The sequence below is a fragment of the Anthonomus grandis genome, chromosome 18 (genome assembly GCF_022605725.1).
Source record: "Anthonomus grandis grandis chromosome 18, icAntGran1.3, whole genome shotgun sequence".
Taxonomy (NCBI): domain Eukaryota; kingdom Metazoa; phylum Arthropoda; class Insecta; order Coleoptera; family Curculionidae; genus Anthonomus; species Anthonomus grandis.
This window is the reverse complement of record NC_065563.1, coordinates 12,588,273-12,613,962: the sequence shown is the minus strand read 5'-3', so window position 1 is coordinate 12,613,962 and position 25,690 is coordinate 12,588,273. Positions and strand designations below refer to the sequence as shown.

The 25,690-nt window shown below is 30.9% G+C and overlaps 3 protein-coding genes across 4 annotated transcripts in view; 1 reads left to right on the top strand and 2 right to left on the bottom strand.

Moving 5' to 3' along the window:
• The window catches only part of LOC126747084 (integrin alpha-PS1), a 118,916-nt gene extending 109,366 nt beyond the window's left edge, over positions 1 to 9,550 (bottom strand). Inside the window, exon 1 of the mRNA XM_050455579.1 lies at positions 9,258 to 9,550. Within this exon, the coding sequence (XP_050311536.1) occupies positions 9,258 to 9,448 (191 nt within the window). The 5' untranslated portion in view covers positions 9,449 to 9,550. The remainder of the gene's footprint in view (positions 1 to 9,257) is intronic.
• Positions 1 to 25,690, top strand: part of LOC126746784 (DNA fragmentation factor subunit beta) — a 148,153-nt gene that overhangs the window by 7,714 nt on the left and 114,749 nt on the right. The window lies entirely within an intron of this gene.
• LOC126746781 (serine protease persephone-like) lies at positions 13,384 to 24,109 on the bottom strand. 2 transcript variants are annotated; one of them, XM_050455161.1, is made up of 8 exons: positions 23,809 to 24,109; positions 19,595 to 19,716; positions 19,367 to 19,538; positions 19,181 to 19,278; positions 18,961 to 19,118; positions 13,858 to 14,057; positions 13,644 to 13,807; positions 13,384 to 13,587 (listed from the first exon to the last, which is right to left on the bottom strand). In XM_050455161.1, exons 1-8 carry the CDS (start codon positions 23,909 to 23,911, stop codon positions 13,426 to 13,428), a joined length of 1,179 nt encoding a protein of 392 aa, XP_050311118.1. In that variant the 5' UTR covers positions 23,912 to 24,109; the 3' UTR covers positions 13,384 to 13,425. The 2 variants fall into 2 exon arrangements, with proteins under 2 accessions (XP_050311118.1, XP_050311119.1); XM_050455162.1 differs by having other exon boundaries at positions 23,842 to 24,109.

The following is a 25,690-nucleotide window of genomic DNA, read 5'->3' as shown; positions in this document are numbered from 1 at the left end:
AAATCAAAAAAACTCAATTTCCCCAAAATCTATGAAAAATTTTGTGATTTTTATTTTTGTTATAGATACTCTATTTAAGGGCAAAACGAAAAGTATTTTATAACTTTTTTCGAAAAACGACTAATAAAGTAGTTATTAGCGTTTTTTGACTTTTAGTCCAAGAGTACCTGAAAAATGTAAAAATTCTAAAAATTGGCCAAATCAAAAAATTCTTTTTGCTATATGTTAAGGTCAAAGAAATAATGAAAAAAGTCTAATAACAAAAGGTTCCATTTCCCATAGGAGAGCCAGGAAAAATTAAAAAGTGTAATTGTGCACTATACCCTTGAAAATTTAAAAAAAATCACATTTAATTTTTTTATAAAAAATCTGTAAGTCCAATGAAAATATAGTTTAATTAAAAGTTGCTTGGAATAATTACAGCTATCCTGGAAAAAAGAAATTTTGATCCTATTGTCCATACAGTGGGAGAAAATGCCAAAAAACTTAAAATCAAAAAAGTTAATTTCTTCAAAATCTATGGGAAATTTTGTGATTTTTATTTTTGTTATAGATACTCCGTTTAAGGGCAAAACGAAAAGTATTTTATAATTTTTTTCAAAAAACGAATCCATCTCCATTCCATTTCCCATAGGAGAGCCAGGAAAAATTAAAAAGTGTAATTGTGCACTATACCCTTGAAGATTTTAAAAAAATCACATTTAATTTTTTTATAAAAAATCTATAGGTCCAATTAAAATATAGTTTCATTAAAAGTTGCTTGGAATAATTACAGCTATCTTGGAAAAAAGAAATTTTGATTCTATTGTCCATACAGTGGGAGAAAATGTCAAAAAACTAAAAATCAAAAAAACTCAATTTCCCCAAAATTTATGAAAAATTTTGTGATTTTTATTTTTGTTATAGACACTCTATTTAAGTGCAAAACGAAAAGTATTTTATAACTTTTTTCGAAAAACGAATAATAAAGTAGTTATTAGCGTTTTTTGACTTTTAGTCCAAGAGTACCTGAAAAAAGTGAAAATTCTAAAAATTGGCCAAATCAAAAAATTCTTTTTGCTATATTTTAAGGTCAAAGAAATAATGAAAAAAGTCTTATAACAAAAGGTTCCATTTCCCATAGGAGAGCCAGGAAAAATTAAAAAGGGTAATTGTGCACTATACCCTTGAAAATTTTTAAAAAAATCACATTTAATTTTTTTATAAAAAATCTATAAGTCCAATGAAAATATAGTTTAATTAAAAGTTGCTTGGAATAATTACAGCTATCCTGGAAAAAAGGAATTTTGATTCTATTGTCCATACAGTGGGAGAAAATGCCAAAAAACTTAAAATCAAAAAAAGTCAATTTCTTCAAAATCTATTGGAAATTTTGTGATTTTTATTTTTGGTATAGACACTCTATTTAAGTGCAAAACGAAAAGTATTTAATAACTTTTTTTAAAAAACGAATATTAAAGGAGTTATTGGCGTTTTTTGATTTTTAGTCCAAGAGTACTTAAAAAAAGTGAAAATTCTAAAAATTGTCCAAATCAAAAAATTCTTTTTGCTATATATTAAGGTCAAAGAAATAATGAAAAAAGTCTAATAACAAAAGTTTCCATTTGCCATAGGAGAGCCAGGAAAAATTAAAAAGTGTCATTGCCATAAGACCCTGGACTAATCCTTGAAAATTCGCAAAATATAAGATTTAATTTTTTTTTGAAGAATCTATAGGTCCGATTAAAATATAGTCTTATTAAAAGTTGCTTGGAATAATTACAGCTATCCTGGAAAAAAGAAATTTTGATTCTATTGTCGATACAGTGGGAGAAAATGCAAAAAAACTTCAAATCAAAAAAACTCAATTTCCCCAAAATCTATGAAAAATTTTGCGATTTTTATTTTTGTTATAGATACTCTATTTAAGTGCAAAACGAAAAGTATTTTATAACTTTTTTCAAAAAACAAATAATAAAGGAGTTATTAGCGTTTTTTGATTTTTAGTCCAAGAGTACCTGAAAAAAGTGAAAATTCTAAAAATTGGCCAAATCAAAAAAATTTTTTTGCTATATGTTAAGGTCAAAGAAATAATGAAAAAAGTCTAATAACAAAAGTTTCCATTTCCCATAGGAGAGCCAGGAAAAATTAAAAACTTTAAATATCATAAGGCCCTGGACTATATCACATTTAATTTTTTTTATAAAAATCTATAGCTCCAATTAAAATATAGTTTAAATAAAAGCTACTTGGAATAAAAAGAGCTATCCTGCGAAACAAAAATTTTCATTTTATTTTTCATACAGTGGGAGAAAATGCCAAAAAACTTCAAATCAAAAAAACTCAATTTTCATAACAACTATGAAAAATTTAGTGATTTTTATTTTTGTTATAGATACTCTATTTAAGTGCAAAACGAAAAGTATTTTATAACTTTTTTCGAAAAACAAATAATAAAGTAGTTATTAGCGTTTTTTGACTTTTAGTCCTAGAGTACCTGAAAAAAGTAAAAATTCTAAAAATTGGCCTAATCAAAAAATTCTTTTTGCTATATGTTAAGGTCAAAGAAATAATGAAAAAAGTCTTATAATAAAAGTTTCCATTTCCCATAGGAGAGCCAGGAAAAATTAAAAAGTGTAATTGTGCACTATACCCTTGAAGATTTTAAAAAAATCACATTTAATTTTTTTATAAAAAATCTATAGGTCCAATTAAAATATAGTTTCATTAAAAGTTGCTTGGAATAATTACAGCTATCTTGGAAAAAAGAAATTTTGATTCTATTGTCCATACAGTGGGAGAAAATGTCAAAAAACTAAAAATCAAAAAAACTCAATTTCCCCAAAATTTATGAAAAATTTTGTGATTTTTATTTTTGTTATAGATACTCTATTTAAGTGCAAAACGAAAAGTATTTTATAACTTTTTTCGAAAAACGAATAATAAAGTAGTTATTAGCGTTTTTTGACTTTTAGTCCAAGAGTACCTGAAAAAAGTGAAAATTCTAAAAATTGGCCAAATCAAAAAATTCTTTTTGCTATATTTTAAGGTCAAAGAAATAATGAAAAAAGTCTTATAACAAAAGGTTCCATTTCCCATAGGAGAGCCAGGAAAAATTAAAAAGGGTAATTGTGCACTATACCCTTGAAAATTTTTAAAAAAATCACATTTAATTTTTTTATAAAAAATCTATAAGTCCAATGAAAATATAGTTTAATTAAAAGTTGCTTGGAATAATTACGGCTATCCTGGAAAAAAGAAATTTTGATTCTATTGTCCATACAGTGGGAGAAAATGTCAAAAAACTAAAAATCAAAAAAACTCAATTTCCCCAAAATCTATAGAAATTTTCGTGATTTTTATTTTTGTTATAGATACTCTATTTAAGTGCAAAACGAAAAGTACTTCATAACTTTTTTCGAAAAACGACTAATAAAGGAGTTATTGGCGTTTTTTGACTTTTAGTCCAAGAGTGCCTGAAAAAAGTGAAAATTCTAAAAATTGGCCTAATCAAAAAATTCTTTTTGCTCTATGTTAAGGTCAAAGAAATAATGAAAAAAGTCTAATAACAAAAGTCTCCATTTCCCATAGGAAAGCCAGGAAAAATCAAAAAGTGCAATTATTAAAATACACCCCTGAAATTTTCCAAAAAATCCTATACAGTCGCGAATAACTTCTAACCCTAGACACACAAACCCAAAACAGCCTTACATGAGTAATTGGGTAAATGGGGCTTGCCCTAGAGGGACGTTTTTACACTCAAATCCATCCTCAGGAAGTCAGTTATATTCTAAAAAAGTGAAATCCAAATTCAAACGTTGCCGTAACTTCGAAGGGCCATAGCTCGGAACCTATAAGACGTACGGCTTTTAAAGTGGTACCAAACGATTCAGAATACTCCAAATATTTTACTGAACCTTAAAGAAAACAATTGAAAGTTACTAGTTAAAAACTACCGAAAGAACAAGTCGCTCCATCTTATATAGGTTTAGGAAAAGTCGTTGACCCTCTTAACGCCTCACAAAACGTTCGTGCGTGACAAATTAAACTCTTCTTACCGGGACCGTTTAAATTCAAATTTTGACACCTGATTTAATAGCGAAGGCCCCTTAAGAAGCCGGGTCTCAGGTGCGGCTTTACCGAGAAACACAGGTAAAGAATCTTAGGGTAGCATAAAAAAATTAACGTTCTCCTTGCTAAATGATGTCTGATTAAATAATATGTTAATTTAATGCGCTCTGGAGTGTTGCGCCTTTAATGAATATTAATCGCAAAAGTGATTTCCCCCAATTCGACCATAACCCGGAAAATGTGAAAAATTATATTAAATACTTTTCCTCCCTTGTGTCCGAAATATTCATCACATAAAAATCCACTCATCACGTGCCAAACTTAAATTTAAAAAAAAAAACTTTTTTTTTTACTTTACTAATAAATCACAAAATATAAAAAAAATTGAAGACCAGTTCGGACGTTCCGCCATTATGACACTCGGTCATATATGTCCGTCCTTGTCTCGCGCATAGCAAAAGAGGAACGGCGCAGTGGCCCATGGAGGGTCGACGCGTGCCAACTGCTCCCGAATCGCGGCCTTCGATGATTAATGGCACTATTTTAGGAAATTCAAAAAGTGCCTTAAAATTTTTTGAGAAAATTGTTGGTATTTATAGCAAAGGGTTCGTACTTGCCGTATATGTCAATAACAATCGACTAAAAGCCTTTTTTATAGCATAAAACAACGTTTAAAAAAAATTCGGTATAAATTGTTCCTAACCTTCTCGGTTTCTTTCAGGCATTTCTTGTATGTTCCAGGCATTTGAGGTTATTTCTTTCCAGTTTTCTAGAAATATTCCTGCTCTTCTTGTTCCAGGAATTTGTCTCTTATTTTCCTGTAGTTCCTGGACTTCTAAAGGCACTTTCTGTATATGCCAAGGAATTTAAGTTATTTTTCTTATTATTCCATTAATTCGAAGCTATTTTCGTAATTTGTTGCTATTTTCCAATTTTGCATTTTTTGTCTCTTTATGGTGGAACAGTAACATATTTTTCAGGCATTTTTGGTTTAATTATTTAAACTTAAAAAAAAAAAACTGTAGAAGTCCAGGAATAGAAGGAAGCGGAAATGAAGCCTGGAAAATAGGGAAAAAATGGTCTCAAATTACTGGAGTAATGAGGAAAATAACTTTTAATTTTCTGGAACATACAGGAAATGCCTTCAGAAGTCCAGGAATAACAGGAAAATCAAGGAAATAGGTTTAAATAAAGAGGATTGAAAAGAGGGAAGGAATGAAGGAACAAAATCATTTGTCTCTTATTGGCAAGTCAATATCTCCGGTTCTATTAGTCCAAATTTCGAAATTATTGATTTATAGACTAGTCTGAAGACTATTATAGTCTTTTTTGAAAAAATCACTAAAATCCGTTAAATAGAAGTCAAGATATTGGAATTCTTAGTCCAGGAGTGCCTGTAATTTGTCTCTTATTGGCAAGTGAATATCTCCGGTTCTATTAGTCCAAATTTCAAAATTCTTGATTTATAGACTAGTCTGAAGACTATTTTAGTCTTTTTTGAAAAAATCACTAAAATCCGTTCACTAGAAGTCAAGATATTGGAATTCTTAGTCCAGGAGTGCCTGTAAGGAGGAAAATAATTTGTCTCTTATTGGCAAGTGAATATCTCCGGTTCTATTAGTCCAAATTTCAAAATTATTGATTTATAGACTAGTCTGAAGACTATTTTAGTCTTTTTTGAAAAAATCACTAAAATCCATTAACTAGAAGTCAAGATATTCGAATTCTTAGTCCAGGAGTGCCTGTAAGGAGAAAAATAATTTGTCTTTTATTTGCAAGTGAATATCTCCGGTTCTATTAGTCCAAATTTCAAAATTCTTGATTTATAGACTAATCTGAAGACTATTTTAGTCTTTTTAGAAAAAATCACTAAAATCCGTTAACTAGAAGTCAAGATATTGGAATTCTTAGTCCAGGAGTGCCTGTAAGGAAGAAAATAATTTGTCTCTTATTGGCAAGTGAATATCTCGAGTTCTAGTAGTCCAAATTTCGAAATTATTGATTTATAGACTAGTCTGAAGACTATTTTAGTCTTTTTTGAAAAAATCACTAAAATCCGTTAACTAGAAGTCAAGATATTGGAATTGTTAATCCAGGAGTGCCTGTAAGGAGAAAAATAATTTGTCTCTTATTGGCAAGTGAATATCTCGAGTTCTAGTAGTCCAAATTTCGAAATTATTCATTTATAGACTAGTCTGAAGACTATTTTAGTCTTTTTTGAGAAAATCACTAAAATCCGTTAACTACAAGTCAAGATATTGGAATTCTTAGTCCAGGAGTGCCTGTAAGGAGGAAAATAATTTGCCTCTTATTGGCAAGTGAATATCTCGAGTTCTAGTCGTCCAAATTTAGAAATTATTGATTTGTAGACTAGTCTGAAGTTTTTTTTAGTCTTTTTCGAAAAATTCATTAAAATCCGTTAACTAGAAGTCAAGATATTGGAATTCTTAGTCCAGGAGTGCCTGTAAGGAGGAAAATAATTTGCCTCTTATTGGCAAGTGAATATCTCGAGTTCTAGTCGTCCAAATTTAGAAATTATTGATTTGTAGACTAGTCTGAAGTCTTTTTTAGTCTTTTTCGAAAAATTCATTAAAATCCGTTAACTAGAAGTCAAGATATTGGAATTCTTAGTCCAGGAGTGCCTGTAAGGAGGAAAATAATTTGCCTCTTATTGGCAAGTGAATATCTCGAGTTCTAGTAGTCCAAATTTCGAAATTATTGATTTATAGACTAGTCTGAAGACTATTTTAGTCTTTTTTGAAAAAAATCACTAAAATCCGTTAACTAGAAGTCAAGATATTGGAATTCTTAGTCCAGGAGTGCCTGTAAGGAGGAAAATAATTTGTCTTTTATTGGCAAGTGAATATCTCCGGTTCTATTAGTCCAAATTTCGAGATTCTTGATTTATAGACTAGTCTGAAGACTATTTTAGTCTTTTTTGAAAAAAATCACTAAAATCCTTTAACTAGAAGTCAAGATATTGGAATTCTTAGTCCAGGAGTGCCTGTAAGAAAATAAAAATTTGTCTCTTATTGGCAAGTGAATATCTCGAGTTCTAGTAGTCCAAATTTCGAAATTCTTGATTTATAGACTAGTCTGAAGACTATTTTAGTCTTTTTTGAAAAAATCACTAAAATCCGTTAACTAGAAGTCAAGATATTGGAATTCTTAGTCCAGGAGTGCCTGTAAGGAGGAAAATAATTTGTCTCTTATTGGCACGTGAATATCTCGAGTTCTAGTAGTCCAAATTTCGAAATTCTTGATTTATAGACTAGTCTGAAGACTATTTTAGTCTTTTTTGAAAAAATCACTAAAATCCGTTAACTAGAAGTCAAGATATTGGAATTCTTAGTCCAGGAGCGCCTGTAAGGAGGAAAATAATTTGTCTCTTATTTGCAAGTGAATATCTCCGGTTCTATTAGTCCAAATTTCAAAATTCTTGATTTATAGACTAGTGTGAAGAGTATTTTAGTCTTTTTTGAAAAAAATCACTAAAATCCGTTAATTAGAAGTCAAGATATTGGAATTCGTAGTCCAGGAGTGCCTGTAAGGAGGACAATAATTTGTCTCTTATTGGCAAGTGAAGACAATTATTTATTGCACAAAAAACTGTTTTTTAACAAAACAACCCTTACCCCCCCCCCCCCCACCCACCCCGCATACTTTACCAGTAAGAAATTCCTCTGCAAAATCACCGGTTTTATTATATAAATAATATGCAAGTTTTAAGTTGACAATTTTGACATAGACCTGATCACTATTATTATTGTTATTATTATTTATTTTAGAGTGGGGTCAACCGTTACTCTCTCTTTCTCTTTCTTTCTTACACACACAAGTTTTCAAAACGCTTTGTTTGTCTCTTTCTAACATTAATGCTGCTGCTCTGGATTGTCCCCCCCCCCCCCCCCGCCCCCGATGCGATGGCAGGAATCCTTCGGTACCAGTGTTGCCAGACGTACCATAATTATGGAATTGTACCATAATTTCGCAACATTTTTTGCTTGCTCCATAATTTGTACCATAATCAGAAATGTACCATAGTTGTACCATAATTTTGTTTTTTTTTGTTTCTGTTATAAGTAAATTGATATTTTTGTTTTTTTTTGTATATATCTTTATTAATTTTTTATTATACCTAACATTTCAATAATGTTTTTATGCAATATTTTTATGTTTTTCTTGTTTGGTTAAACCAATTTATCCAATTATACAAATTTGTATAGGTATGTATTTGTGTTAATGTTTATCTATTTTTAATTTAGATTTTGAGTGCAATGTTTTGTTCATTTTTCAATAAATTACTATCTTTGTTAAAAAAGTATTTTTTTTTCTACTAGAAATTGTTCTTTTAATTAAAAGAAATGATCAGAATAGGAAATTTGATTAAATTCATAATCCATTATCAACAAAATGTAACACATTTTTTAAGTTTGGCGACGGCGCGACTGTGACGTGACGTCATACATAGGAAAAGGTTGTGTACTGACAGTATTGTATGATTGTACCATAATTTTGTACAAAACTCCATAATTTTGGCCAGAATGTACCATAATTTTCACCCAATCATCTGGCAACACTGTTCGCTACATTTTCAGTCGAGCCGCCACTGGACGACGTCGATCTCGACAATTATTAATTTAATTAATTAATTAATTAATGAAAAAAAAGGGGGTTTGTGTGTTGGTAATACTGAGTAAGCAATTTGAGCTACATAAGTGTGTTGGTATTTCTTAGACAATTTCTGCACAATACGCTCTGATCAGACGAGGATAGTCAGTATAGACCCTCCAGGATATATAGGAGTGAGTGAGATGGGGAATCATCCTAAACCTACTCTTTTTCTCTTTTATGTCATGTTATTAATGGTCGAACAAAGAACTAATGTAAAGCACGGTGTCAGACACCTTAAGCGATTACCATAGAATTCCCATTAAATCGAAATACAATGGCCTATGCCCCGTTAATGATTGATTTAGTGATACCAATAGATCTGAGATACCTTAATTAGTGGGGAAAATCTGTGCAACCAAATGATCCGGTGAAACTGGTCTGAGGCTCCTTCAAGTTAACCAGAAGAAGAAGATGTTGAACCCGCGATACGTAGCTGAGGTCAGAAGCGACATAATCACAAACTAATCGATATTTATCGTCGCACTGACTTTTATATACCGGGTGGACACGCTTTAAAAAACATGAAAACTCACCAGTTGTCGCTGATATCGTTGTTGGTTTCCTTGGAGTGGTGCAGGGCCACGCTGTACCCGAAATACGAATTCGTTTGCCCCTCGGGGGCCTTTTTCACGTAGGGATCCCGGTGTTCGACGTTAAAACTCTGTGTTGTCCTTATAAAGTTCGCGACGTAACAAAGCAGCGCGAGGGCACGTTTAAGATGCATTTTGACAATTTCTCCAAAAAATTCTACATTTATTATTTGAAAATAAAAGTGCGCGCGCGATCTTTTTATCCTCGAGCGTGCGTCCTGACTTTACGCGACGAAGTCTGATATGGAACTGAACGGTGGAGAGCGCGACTCACTGACATGGGAGAAATTAATGCGACGTTGCCGCGATATTGAGAAAGTCTGATTATGTAGGACGGGAAGGTTTCTGGATTTTATGGCGAAGGCGCGTAGTAGGGTCGGCCTGAAGAAACCTGTAAATTTGGTACATGTCGATTTCTTCAGTTCATGGTGAATGTGAAAATTCAAGACGATTTTCTTTTCCCAACTTCGAGATTTTTTTCAATTGAATTAATTTTTCACACTGATGATGTTTTTAAATGTAATTTTCTTTTTTGGAGGAATTCGCAAAATTGCAGACCAGTTCGGACGTTCTGCTGTTTTGACAGTCCGGCATATCGTGCCGTCCTTGTTGCGCGCATTGTAAAAGAGGACAACCTAGTCGCCTATGAAGGCTTGACGCGCACCAATTGCTCCCGAATGTCTGCGTTTTTTTTCGTTTTATATATTTTTTTTAATTTTCACTTTGGCGTATGATTATTCGTTGGTTCTCTACTGTTTTGGACTATTAGTCCAGGAGTGCCTATAAGGAGGAAAATAATTTGGCTCTTATTGGTAATTGAATATCTCGAGTTCTAGTAGACCAAATTTAGAAATTCTTGATTTATAGACTAGTCTGAAGACTATTTTAGTCTTTTTTGAAAAAATCACTAAAATCCGTTCACTAGACGTCAAGATATAGGAATTTTTAGTCCAGGAGTGCCTGTAAGGAGGAAAATAATTTGTCTCTTATTGGCAAGTAAATATCTCGAGTTCTAGTCGTTCAAATTTAGAAATTCTTGATTTATACACTAGTCTGAAGACCATTTTAGTCTTTTTTGAAAAAATCACTAAAATCCGTTAACTAGAAGTCAAGATATTGGAATTCTTAGTGCAGGAGTGCCTGTAAGGAGAAAAATAATTTGTCTCTTATTGGCAAGTGAATATCTCGAGTTCTAGTGGTCCAAATTTCGAAATTCTTGATTTATAGACTAGTCTGAAGACTATTTTAGTCTTTATTGAAAAAATCACTAGAATCCGTTAAATAGAAGTCAAGATATTGGAATCCTTAGTCCAGGAGTGCCTGTAAGGAGGAAAATAATTTGCCTCTTATTGGCAAGTGAATATCTCGAGTTCTAGTAGTCCAAATTTAGAAATTATTGATTTATAGACTAGTCTGAAGACTATTTTAGTCTTTTTTGAAAAAATCACTAAAATCCTTTAAATAGAAGTCAAGATATTGGAATTCTTAGTCCAGGAGTGCCTGTAAGGAAGAAAATAATTTGTCTCCTATTGGCAAGTGAATATCTCCGGTTCTATTAGTCCAAACTTCGAGATTCTTGATTTATAGACTAGTCTAAAGACTATTTTAGTCTTTTTTGAAAAAATCACTAAAATCCGTTAACTAGAAGTCAAGATATTGGAATTCTTAGTGCAGGAGTGCCTGTAAGGAGGAAAATAATTTGGCTCTTATTGGTAATTGAATATCTCGAGTTCTAGTAGCCCAAATTTAGAAATTCTTGATTTATAGACTAGTCTGAAGACTATTTTAGTCTTTTTTGAAAAAATCATTAAAATCCGTTAACTAGAAGTCAAGATATTGGAATTCTTAGTCCAGGAGTGCCTGTAAGGTGGAAAATAATTTGTCTCTTATTGGCAAGTGAATATCTCGAGTTCTAGTAGTCCAAATTTCAAAATTCTTGATTTATAGACTAGTCTAAAGACTATTTTAGTCTTTTTTGAAAAAATCACTAAAATCCGTTAACTAGAAGTCAAGATATTGGAATTCTTAGTGCAGGAGTGCTTGTAAGGAGGAAAATAATTTGTCTCTTATTGGCAAGTGAATATCTCGAATTCTAGTCGTCCAAATTTCGAAATTATTGATTTATAGTCTAGTCTGAAGACTATTTTAGTCTTTTTTGAAAAAATCACTAAAATCCGTTCACTAGAAGTCAAGATATTGGAATTCTTAGTCCAGGAGTGCCTGTAAGGAGGAAAATAATTTGTCTCTTATTGGCAAGTGAATATCTCGAATTCTAGTCGTCCAAATTTCGAAATTATTGATTTATAGTCTAGTCTGAAGACTATTTTAGTCTTTTTTGAAAAAATCACTAAAATCCGTTCACTAGAAGTCAAGATATTGGAATTCTTAGTCCAGGAGTGCCTGTAAGGAAAAAAACAATTTGTCTCTTATTGGCAAGTGAATATCTCGAGTTCTAGTACTCCAAATTTCGAAATTCTTGATTTATAGACTAGTCTGAAGACTATTTTAGTCTTTTTTGAAAAAATCCCTAGAATCCATTAACTAGAAGTCAAGATATTGGAATTTCTAGTCCAGGAGCGCCTGTAAGGAGGAAAATAATTTGTCTCTTATTGGCAAGTGAATATCTCGAGTTCTAGTAGTCCAAATTTCGAAATTCTTGATTTATAGACTAGTCTGAAGATTATTTTAGTCTTTTTTGAAAAAATCACTAAAATCCGTTCACTAGAAGTCAAGATATAGGAATTCTTAGTCCAGGAGCGCCTGTAAGGAAAAAAACAATTTGTCTCTTATTGGCAAGTGAATATCTCGAGTTCTAGTAGTCCAAATTTCGAAATTCTTGATTTATAGACTAGTCTGAAGACCATTTTAGTCTTTTTTGAAAAAATCACTAAAATCCGTTAAATAGAAGTCAAGATATTGGAATTCTTAGTCCAGGAGTGCCTGTAAGGAGGAAAATAATTTGTCTCTTATTGGCAAGTGAATATCTCCGGTTCTATTAGTCCAAATTTAGAAATTCTTGATTTATAGACTAGTCTGAAGACTATTTTAGTATTTTTTGAAAAAATCACTAAAATCCGTTCACTAGAAGTCAAGATATTCGAATTGTTAGTCCAGGAGTGCCTGTAAGGAGAAAAATAATTTGTCTTTTATTGGCAAAGCAATATCTCGAGTTCTAGTAGTCCAAATTTCGAAATTCTTGATTTATAGACTAGTCTGAAGACTATTTTAGTCTTTTTTAAAAAAATCACTAAAATCCGTTCACTAGAAGTCCAGATATTGGAATTCTTAGTCCAGGAGCGCCTGTAAGGAGGAAAATAATTTGTCTCTTATTGACAAATGAATGAAAAATTTTCATTATTTCGATTTTAATTTTTTTCTGTGAAAGCTATTGACTGGAGAAAAAAATGGTTATAATAAAAGCTGTTTGGAATGTCAATGCGCATCAGATGCAGTAGAAAAATAATTTCTATCTTTAATAGTTTTCCAGAAAATTGAGAAAAACCGTTCAGCAGTTTTTCAGAATTTCCTCAAAAACTATTGGGAAAATTGAAAATTTTCTTGCACTATAGGATTCCTCATTAAAAACACTACAAATTATGTAGAATAACATTTAGACGTGAATTTCAAAATAAAGGAGTTATGAGCCATTTTTGAAAAATGAGCAAAATTTTGGGGAAAAAATGTAAAAAAAAAATTTTTTTTTTAATTTAATTTTTTTTCCAGTATATCGATAGAACACCTAAAATCCTTCAAAAAAGCTCAATAATACGTTTTTCGGAAATGGACCAAACACAAGTTATAGTGTCATAATGGCGGTACGTCCGAACTGGTCTGCGCTTTTTTTTCGTTTCAGGAATTCTATGGTAGTCGGTAAACGACACTGTGCTTTCATTAATCCTTTGTTCATCCATAAAAGGAGAAGAAGAAGAAGAGAAGTGGTTGGCCTGACTCTCCATCTCACTCAGTCCTGAAGGATCTAAACCGATTATCCTCGTCTTAAACAGTTAATCCTCGAAATTCAAAAAAAGCTCCTCATTGAATTTCATATTCCAGCAATAAAACTACCATAACAATTCACAAAAATAAAATCTATTTTCCTCATAAACAACAATTAGGTGGGCCACACTTTCTCTTCGATCCAATCCAAGTAAGCGGACACCCTGGTGTACACTCCGGGCACGGGGGTCCCACAGTCGATCCCATAGGAAACTATCCCCACTATATCGTACCCTCCCAGTTTCGACTTTATTTGGAGGGGTCCTCCGGAATCACCCTTTACCATAGAAAAAAAAAAAGAAACTTTGCAGTTGATTGCTAAGGAAGACTTACCACGCAAGTGTCACTTTTCGATATGGCGCAAATCTGACTGCTCAATATGACCTTACGGTCGTACCGCGTCCTCGTGTAAATCGTATTGTTGCACTCCTCCGTAGATACGGCCGTCACGTTGGCGTATTGCAAGACATTCGAACGCGAGTCTGCGTTACCTTGTTCTGAAATCGTATTTAAAAACTACTGAATTTCAAAAAAGAAAATTCCTTACGAGTTTGTCCCCATCCAGAAATCAACAGCGGCCCAGCGGGATCGTTGGCCTCCGTGTACAAACACGCGGGATACAGTGTTTTGCTGGTCCGCACCTCCCACTTCAGTTCGACCAACGAGATGTCGTTGTGTTTGCTTGTGATGTTGTAATCGGCGTGGATGAGCCTTAACACGTCCACGTCTTGCGCGTTAATCTCGTCCCTAAAACCACGTTTATTGTTGCTACGTAGCAAAGACCCAAGACCATGGGTTGTTACATTAGAGGTTCCAGTTAGAAGAATAGACTACTTGACTAAGCCTAAGAACAATGCTGTAAATGTTGCGCGTTAAATATCACTGAGTGTTGCTACGTAGCGAGTGCTAATAAGAATTTGCCGGTCTTCGTCAAGCAATAGTACAATTATTTTAATAGTTGTACAATTTTTTGAACGTCAAAATTCAGGCACAAGAATGAGAATTTTTTACCGGATTAATTGTACAATTTGTAACGTAGAAATTGAGGGTCAACATCGCACCTTTTTATGAGAATTTGTACATGGGCTGACCTCAGTTGTACATTCGATTTTGTGCCTAGAATTAATTGTACAATTATTTTCTAAATAATAATTTCTTAAAGTAGTACCAATATTAACAGCAAAACATTTTTTTTTAAATGTACATTGTACAATTATATTTATAGTAGTACAATTTTTAAATGGCCAAAATTTGACTATTTTGTCCATAGGTGTAAATGAAATGTACAAATATTTTATGTAATTTCATGAATTAGTACAATTAATGATTTTTTAAAAAGACTCGAATTTTATACACAAGTTTGAACCCATTGTACAATTTTTTTAAATCATACTATGCACTAGTACAATTATTTTGGTAGTAGTACAAATTTTATACGTCATATTTTATATTTAAAATTATTTTTTTTCGAGAATTTGTACAATTTTTACTGTCGAAATTGAACCTCAATATTGAGTTCATTCAGAGACAAAAACGGGATTTTTTGAGAATTGATCGTAAGACTAAAATTTATTGTACAATTTTTGACGTCATACGAGCTAGTACAATTATTTTTATAGTAGTACAAATTTTCAACGTCATGTAATGTGCACAAATGTCATTTTGAAAATAGCTTGAATTTGCACATAGGTTAAAATCAATTGTACAATTTTTCTTCGATTAATGCCAAACAATAGTACAACTATTTTCATAATAGTACAATTTTTAAATATCAATATTCAGGAACAAAAATTGAATTTTTTGAGGGTTGTTAATTTTCGTACGTCTGCCGCGATGAATTGTACAATTTTTAACGTTGAAATTGAGACTCAATAAAGCAGTACTCATGTACGCAGACCAAAATCAATTGTACAATTTTTTTTCAAGTAATTCCAAGCACTAGTACAATTATTTTGGTAGTAGTACAAATTTTAAACGTCATATTTTATATTTAAAATTAATTTTTTTTTAGAGTTTGTACAATTTTTACTGTCGAAATTGAACCTCAATATTGAGTTCATTCAGAGACAAAAACGAGATTTGATCGTTTTTATATGAAGATCAAAATTAATTGTACAATTTTTTACGTCATACGAGCTAGTACAATTATTTTTATAGTAGTACAAATTTTCAACGTCATGTAATGTGCCATTTTGAAGAAAGCTTGAATTTGCACATAAATTAAAATCAATTGTACAATTTTTCTTCAATTATTGCCAAACAATAGTACAAATATTTTCATAATAGTACAATTTTTAAATATCAAGAATCAGGAACAAAAATTGAATTTTTTGAGGGTTGTTAATTTTTGTACGTCTGCCGCGATGAATTGTACAATTTTTAATCCAGTAGTGAGTCTCAAATTCAGACTCACTACTGGATCTCTTTGAGGATGACTCGAATTTGCATATAGGCTAAAATCAATTGTACATTTTTTTTGAACACCAGTACAATTATTTTTACAGTAGTACAATTTTAAGCGTCGAAGTTGATAGTCAATATTGAAACTTTTTGAGTTATATATAAGTTAAATCATTTGCATAATTCGTTTGAAGTCACACCATTATGCATTAGTACAATTATTTTTATTGTAGTACAATTTTTAAATATCGAAGACAAAATTGGAAATTTTTTAATATGCAGGTTAGGAATAATTGTACAATTTTTTGTGCAAGTAATTCCTTAAAGTAGTATAATTAATGGCAGCAAAAAATATTCTAAACAGGTCAGAAGTACAATTATTCTTATATTAGTACAATCTTTAGACCTTGAAGTTAAAGGGCAAAATTGAAACTTTTTTCAAAAATTTGTACTCAAGTCAAAATCTATTGTACAATTTTTTCTAAATAATTCCTTTAAGTAGTAAAATTTTGATCATCTTTATCGAGAGTCGAAATTAACATCTTATTGACAATAGTTTGTATTTATACACTGTAAAATCTGGAAGAATTGTACAATTAAAAAAACCTTTAAAATAGTACAATTATTGACAGCAAAATTAAACCTGCTTAAAATGATTTGATTTTGAACACAAACCAGGGTCCAGCCTAAATAGTACAATTTTTTTCAAATAATACTGTGTACAACCATTTTTATATAAAAGTATGAACTTTGATTTCAGACCAAGACCAGAATTAATTGTACAACAATTATAACGTCAAAATTGACAATCGATATTAAATATTTTTGAGAATGGCTTTAATTTGTACAAAGGATAAAATTAATTGTACAATTTTATTCAGGTGATGCCAAGCAATAATACATAAGGTTTTTGTAGTAGAAGATTTAGGGAAAAATAATTGTACAATTTTTAACGATAAAACTGAGGGTTGTGGATCTTAAATTTGTACATAAGCTTAAAGCCGTTGTCCAATTCTTAGCAATAGTACAATTAGTACAAATTTTGAACCTTTAATTATAGATTAATTGTACAATTTTTAACAAACAAAATTGAGAATCAATTAGATCTTTTTGAGCACCGCTTGAATTTGTATGCATGTATGTACATAGGGTGAAATCAGTTATACAATTTTTCTTCGATTAATGCCAAACAATAGTACAAATATTTTCATAATAGTACAATTTTTAAATATCAAGATTGAGGAACAAAAATGGAATTTTTTGAGGGTTGTTAATTTTTGTACGTCTGCCGCGATGATTTGTACTATTTTTACGTCGAAATTGAGCATCAGTATTTGATCTTTCAAACAGTACATATAGGCTAAAATAATTTGTACAATTATTTTGAAAGTAGTATAATTTTTGAATGTCAAAAGATTCAGGGAGAAAATGGAACTTTTGTACTCTGGTCGGAATCTATTGTACAATTTTTTTCTCAATTTACTCCTGGAAGTGAGGCAACCATTTTTATGTTAGGACATTATTTCGGAACATTTTTAAGGGAATGGCTCAATTTTGTACGCAGACCAAAATCAATTGTACAATTTTTTTTCAAGTAATTCCAAGCACTAGTACAATTATTTTGGTACTAGTACAAATTTTATACGTCATATTTTATATTTAAAATTATTTTTTTTAGAGAATTTGTACAATTTTTATTGTCGAAATTGAAACTCAATATTGAGTTCATTCAGAGACAAAAACGAGATTTTTTGAGAATTGGTCCTTTTTATATGAAGATGTAAATTAATTGTACAATTTTTTACATCATACGAGCAAGTACAATTATTTTTATAGTAGTATTCAATTTGCACATAGGTTAAAATTAATTGTACAATTTTTCTTCAAATAATGCCAAACAATAGTACAACCATTTTCATAATAGTACAATTTTTAAATATCAAGATTCAGGAATAAAAATGGAATTTTTTGAGGTTTGATCATTTTTGTACTACTGCCGCGATGAATTGTACAATTTTTAACGTTGACATTGAGACTCGATATTGGATCCCTTTGAGGATAGCTCGATTTGCATATAGGATAAAATAATTGTACATTTTTTTTGAAAACATACCATGCACCAGTACAATTATTTTTACGGTAGTACAATTATAAGCGTCGAAGTTGATAGTCAATATTGAATCTTTTTGAATTGTATATAAGCTAAAATCATTTGCATAATTTTTTTGACGTCACACCATTATGCACTAGTACAATTATTTTTATTGTAGTACAATTTTTGAAAAAAACCTTTTTTAGTACGCAGGTTGGAAATAATTGTACAATTTTTATAAAGTAGTATAATAATTAATGACAGCAAATATATAACATTTTAAAATGGCTCGATAATAATTGTTCTCAGGTCAGAAGTACAATTATTGTTGTAGTAGTACAATCATTACACGTTTAAGGCTAAAATTGAAACTTCTTGTGCTCAAGTCAAAATTTATTGTACAATTTTTTTCCAAGTAATTCCTCTAAGTAGTACAATTTTGATCATCTTTATTGAGAGTCAATTAACACTTTTTTGAAAATGGTTTGTATTTTATACACTGAAAAGCCGGGAAGAATTGTACAATAATTATTTAACGTCGAAATTGACAGTCGATATTAAATCTTTTTGCGAGCGGCCTTAATTTGTACAAAGGATAAAATCAATTGTACAATTTTATTCAAGTGATGCCATTCAACAATACATAAGATTTTTGTAGTAGAAGTGTTAGGCACAAAAATGGGAACTAATTGTACAATTTTTAACGAAAAAACTGACAGTTGTGGATTTTAAATTTGTACATAAGCTAATTCTTTAATTAATGTCAAGCAATAGTACAATTAGTACAAATTTTGAACCTTCTAGATTCAGGCACAAAATTGCAAGATTTGATTGTTTGTACACAGACCGGGATCAATTGTACAATTTTTAACAACGAAATTGAGAATCAAAATGACCCCTTTTTCAGCATGACTTGAATTTGTACATAGGGTGAAATCAATTGTACAATTCAATTAATGCCAAGCAACACTATGAGATTCTTCTATTCAGAATTAATTGTACAATTTTTTTTCAAGTAATTCCAAGCAGTAGTACAATTATTTTTATGTCAGTACAATCATGAAACGTCGAAATCCATCCAATATGTACAAATTTTTAACGGCGAAATTCAGAGCCAGTCAAAGTGTTGCCACATAGCAAGTACCAGATAAAACTTACGTAACGTCGCTCACGCCGAACCGAACTTTGACCGGATCGGCGCAGTTGACGCAAAAGACGCAGTGCGACGCGGTCAGTACGAATCGGGGCGAGATCAACGAGCCTGCGCACCGTTGCCAGTCGATGGTACCGTCGGGGGTGTCGTAACCCAAAGCCGCCTGAAAAATTCACATTTTTTAATCGATTCTCTCCTTCTCTCTTATGGACTTTCGGTACCTACCATATGAGGAAACTGGCCGGACTCGGCGTCCTCACCGTTGAGCACGTGGAAGTTTATTTCCGGTTTGACGTTGTTCTCCTTGTGAATCTTCTCGCACACTGGAAGTCGACGATAAGCATTAGAGTGTACGCATGCGCGTAACAAGCATTAGAGTGTGCGCATGCGCGCGCGTTACATCTTACTCACTCAATTCGCATTTCCGTTTCGTTTTGATGCGTCCAGTGTTGCCGGGCGAACCGTTTCCTTTGCCTCCTTTGGTCGGTTTTTTCTTTTTATCGCCGTCGGACCACACCAGGGTCGAGTCCACGGTACTAGACTCCGATGGAGAACGTACCGTTTTTCCCGGGCAGCACACGATCTAAAATTGTACGATTTTTAGTACAATTAATTGAAGGCGATTTTTATTTGAAATACCTCTTCGAACCCGTCAAAGCCGCATCTGAGGAGGCCGTGCTCGCGGTAGGTCCTGAGGGAGACCAGGGCTGGCGCGCACTGTACTATTTTGGTGCAAGTACCTTCGCCGCACTTTTGACCTTCTGTGATTTATTAGTGGACGGTTAAAATTGAATTGGTGAAGGCGCCGGGTATTGTTAGAATTTACGAGATAATAAAATGATGATGGTAAACTGTTTTTAGGTTTTTATTTTTTTCTGGGAAAACTATTGACTGGAGAGAAAAATGATGTTAATAAAAGCTGTTTGGAATGTCAATGCGCATCAGCTGCAATAGAAAAATAATTTCTATCTTCAATGGTTTTCCAGAAAATTGAGAAAAACCTTTAAAGAGTTTTCCAGAGTTTTCTCAAAAACTGTTGGGAAAATTGGAGTTTTTCTTTCACCATAGAATTACCAATTAAAAACACTACAAATTATGTAGAATAACATTTAGTCGAAAATTTGAAAATAAAGGAGTTATGAACGATTTTTGAAATATGAACAAAATTTTGCTGAAAACTCGAAAAAAAATTGAAAATTTTCATTTTTATTTTTTTCTGGGAAAACTATTGACTGGAGAAAAAAATGATTATAATAAAAGCTGTTTGGAATATCAATGCCCATCAGATGCAATAGAAAAATAATTTTTATCTTCAATAGATTTCCAGAAAATTGAGAAAAACCTTTAAAGAGTTTTCCAGGGTTTTCTCAAAAACTATTGAGAAAATTGGAGTTTTTCTTTCACCATAGAATTCCCAATTAAAAACACTACAAATTATGTAGAATAACATTTAGTCGAAAATTTGAAAATAAAGGAGTTATGAACGATTTTTGAAAAATGAGCAAAATTTCGGTGAAAAAATTGAAAAAAAAATTTTTTTTTTTTTAATTAATTTTTTTTGATACATCGATAGAAAACCTAAAATCCTTTAAAAAAGCTTAATAAAACGTTTATGTAAAACGTGCCAAAAAAAAGTTATATCCAAATTTCTGTCCAAAAAATTCTATCCCAATGAAAAATTGTCAAAATTTTGGTTTTTATTTTTTTCTGGTAAAACTATTGACTGGAGAGAAAAATGATTTTCATAAAAGTTGTTTGGAATGTCAATGCGCATCAGATGCAATAGAAAAATAATTTTTATCTTCAATGGTTTTCCAGAAAATTGAGAAAAACCTTCAAAGAGTTTTCCAGAGTTTTCTCAAAAACTGTTGGGAAAATTGGAGTTTTTCTTTCACCATAGGATTCCTCATTAAAAACACTACAAATTATGTAAAATAACATTTAGTCGAAAATTTGAAAATAAAGGAGCTATGAACGATTTTTGAAATATGAAATAATTTTGCTGAAAACTCGAAAAAAAATTGAAAATTTTCATTTTTATTTTTTTCTGGGAAAACTATTGACTGGAGAAAAAAATGATTTTAATAAAAGTTGTTTGGAATGTCAATGCGCATCAGATGCAATAGAAAAATAATTTTTATCTTCAATGGTTTTCCAGAAAATTGGGAAAAACCTTTAAAGAGTTTTCCAGGGGTTTCTCAAAAACTATTGGGAAAATTGGAGTTTTTCTTTCACCATAGTATTCCTAATTAAAAACACTATAAATTATGTAGAATAACATTTAGTCGAAAATTTGAAAATAAAGGAGCTATGAACGATTTTTGAAAAGTGAACAAAATTTTGTTGAAAACTCGAAAAAAAATTGAAAATTTTGGTTTTTATTTTTTTCTGGTAAAACTATTGACTGGAGAGAAAAATGATTTTCATAAAAGTTGTTTAGAATGTCAATGCGCATCAAACGCAATAAAAAAATAATTTCTATCTTCAATGGTTTTCCAGAAAATTGAGAAAAACCTTTAAAGAGTTTTCCAGAGTTTTCTCAAAAACTATTGGGAAAATTGGAGTTTTTCATTCACCATAGAATTACAAATTAAAAACACTACAAATTATGTAGAATAACATTTAGTCGAAAATTTGAAAATAAAGGAGTTATGAACGATTTTTGAAATATGAGCAAACTTTTGCTGAAAACTCGAAAAAAAATTGAAAATTTTGGTTTTTATTTTTTTCTGGGAAAACTATTGACTGGAGAGAAAAATGATTGTAATAAAAGTTGTTTGGAATGTCAATGCGCATCAGATGCAATAGAAAAATAATTTTTATCTTCAATGGTTTTCCAGAAAATTGAGAAAAACCTTCAAAGAGTTTTCCAGAGTTTTCTCAAAAACTGTTGGGAAAATTGGAGTTTTTCTTTCACCATAGGATTCCTCATTAAAAACACTACAAATTATGTAAAATAACATTTAGTCGAAAATTTGAAAATAAAGGAGCTATGAACGATTTTTGAAATATGAAATAATTTTGCTGAAAACTCGAAAAAAAATTGAAAATTTTCATTTTTATTTTTTTCTGGGAAAACTATTGACTGGAGAAAAAAATGATTTTAATAAAAGTTGTTTGGAATGTCAATGCGCATCAGATGCAATAGAAAAATAATTTTTATCTTCAATGGTTTTCCAGAAAATTGGGAAAAACCTTTAAAGAGTTTTCCAGGGGTTTCTCAAAAACTATTGGGAAAATTGGAGTTTTTCTTTCACCATAGTATTCCTAATTAAAAACACTATAAATTATGTAGAATAACATTTAGTCGAAAATTTGAAAATAAAGGAGCTATGAACGATTTTTGAAAAGTGAACAAAATTTTGTTGAAAACTCGAAAAAAAATTGAAAATTTTGGTTTTTATTTTTTTCTGGTAAAACTATTGACTGGAGAGAAAAATGATTTTCATAAAAGTTGTTTAGAATGTCAATGCGCATCAAACGCAATAAAAAAATAATTTCTATCTTCAATGGTTTTCCAGAAAATTGAGAAAAACCTTTAAAGAGTTTTCCAGAGTTTTCTCAAAAACTATTGGGAAAATTGGAGTTTTTCATTCACCATAGAATTACAAATTAAAAACACTACAAATTATGTAGAATAACATTTAGTCGAAAATTTGAAAATAAAGGAGTTATGAACGATTTTTGAAATATGAGCAAACTTTTGCTGAAAACTCGAAAAAAAATTGAAAATTTTGGTTTTTATTTTTTTCTGGGAAAACTATTGACTGGAGAGAAAAATGATTGTAATAAAAGTTGTTTGGAATGTCAATGCGCATCAGATGCAATAGAAAAATTATTTTTATTTTCAATGGTTTTCCAGAAAATTGGGAAAAACCTTTAAAGAGTTTTCCAGAGTTTTCTCAAAAACTATTGGGAAAATTGGAGTTTTTCTTTCACCATAGAATTCCTCATTAAAAACACTACAAATTAAGTAGAATAACATTTAGTCGAAAATTTGAAAATAAAGGAGCTATGAACGATTTTTGAAATATGAACAAAATTTCGGTGAAAAATTTGAAAAAAAAAAAATTTTTTTTTTTTATTAATTTTTTTTAGTACATCGATAGAAAACCTTAAATCCTTTAAAAAAACTCAATAAAACGTTTATGTAAAACGTACCAAAAAAATGTTATACCCAAATTTCTATCCCAATGAAAAACTGTCAATATTTTGGTTTTTATTTTTTTTCCGAGCAAACTATTGGCTCGAGAAAAAACTTGTTATAATAAAAATTGCTTGAAACATCAACGAGCAACAAAAGCAATAAAAAAATAATTTCTATCTTCAATAGATTTCCAGAAAATTGAGAAAAACCTTTAGGCACTTTTCCTGAATTTTCTCAAAAACTATTGGGAAAATTAAAATTTTTCCTTCACCATAGAATTCCCAATTAAAAATACTACAAATCATGTAAAATAACATTTAGTCGTAAATTTAAAAATAACCGAGTTATCGACGATTTTTGAATCATATACCGGTAAGTCCTTACTATAGTTAATGAACATGATCAGTGTCACCAGTGGGTAATATAGAAGTGTGATCCAAAACTTAGGAAAACTACCAACAACTAATCTGTGTTTTAGGTTAGACACTATACGCATGCGCTTTGACAGGTATATTCGCCGTCCGATTCAGGGTTGTACCCGTACAATTCTTGAATGATTCGGGTGAGCTTTTTTTAATGAGTATTCGGGAAATTCCTTGACTGTTATTGTACAAAGAATCCCCCCCCGTGTGAATTTGGGCGTGCTGAATGAACCAAGGGGAAACCCGACTTATGTAACCCACAAAAGAAAATTCAAAATGTTTACCATAAGTATTTGTACTAAAAGTCAAAGCATTACCGTCTAAACCTAACGTTTCTGAGCCAGAACTTAAACGAAGACACACGAGAAATACTAAAAAATTGTACATTTTATAACTGAGTGCGGAAAACCCGTACGAACAAACCGTCGTATCCTTATCGTTTGATTTAAAAATAATCGCGATATTTTTGTTGTTGTTTTTTTTGCTTTTTCCTCTTAATGAGCGATAAACGGGATTTAAGAACAACAAGCGGACATCACCGAACGCGTACAATTACAAACTGGTTTACTGACGATCATATCAGCGGCGGAATCGGGCGGTTAATGAGCTCTAAGCGGCGATTTTGTTAAAAATTCCACGGCCTGTACGCGAATGCACCGGCCGGAATTTATTGTACAATTTTTCTTCAATTATTTCATAGTTGTACAAATTGAAACTACTACAGGTTTAATCAGTTTTCTTTGCAGGCCGAAAGCAATAATTGTACAATTATTTTTAAAGTAGTACAATCTTTAAGAGTCGAAAACCAATGAGAGAAAAATTGGAACCTATTTAAGAGTGATGTCGAAGCAAGACAACCATATCAATTGTACAATTTTTTTCAAGTAATTATATTAAATAGTACAATTATTTTATAACTTTACACCTCAGAATTAATTGTACAATCTTTTTTTAAGTAATTCCATGCAGTAGTACAATTATTTTCTTAGCAGTATAATAGAAACCAAATTGAGACTGGCTCAATTTGTAAGCAAATTAAAATAAATTGTACATATTATTGTATAATTCTTCATGGGCATGATCCAATTGTACAATTAAAAAATAAACTTTGAATTAGTACAAAGAATAATAAAGTATGTGACTTGATTTTGTACACAATCAACAGTTGTACAATTAATTGTACAATCTTTTTAAAGTAATTTCATGCAGAATGTATGCACGTAATCGTACAATTTTTTTCTAGTAATACCATAAAGTAGTACAATTATTTTGATAGTAGTACAATTGAAATTCAGATGAAAAATTGAAACTGATTTAAAGTTGACTCAATTTCATCGGTACAATTTTTAAATGTCAAAATCCAGGAGCAACCTTTTTTTAAAAATTGTTCAATTTTGTACTGAGGTTGCAAGCATTTGTACAATTTTTTCAAAAAAGTCCTAAAAGTAGTACAACTTTTAACGTCTTTACTACAATTCAAAATTGAAAATTTTTAAAGAATTTTTCCGCAGGTCAAAATCAATTGTACAATAATCTTTAAAGTAGTACAATCTGTAAAAGTCGAAAACCAATGAGAGAAAAATTGGAACCTATTTAAGAGTGTGGTCGACGCAAGACAACCTTATCAATTGTACAATTTTTTTCAAGTAATTGTACAATATTTTTTAAGTAATTCCATGCAGTAGTACAATTATTTTCTTAGCAGTATAATAGAAGCCAAATTGAGAATGGCTCAATTTGTAAGCAAATTAAAATAAATTGTACAATTTTTTCAAGTAGTACAATTTTTATTGAGAGTAAAAATTAAAACTTTTATAAGGATGGTTCGTATTTCCACATAGGCCTGACTTAATTGTACAATTTAAAAAAAACTCTGAATTAGAACAATAAATGTACAAACAGTTGTACAAATTTTTGATGACTGAATTTTATCAGCAGATTGCAAGAATGGCTCAGTTTAGTGCCCATTTGTACAATTTTTTCCGAAAAATTCCTAAAAGTAGTACAATTTTTAACGTCTGTATTATAAAGCAAAATTGAAACTTTCTTGATGAAGCTTCTTATTGTTACACACACCTGAACGAATTGTACAATTAAAAAAACATTTAAATTAGGAAAATTATCTCCACCTAGTACAATTATTAACAGAAAAACTATAATTGTTTG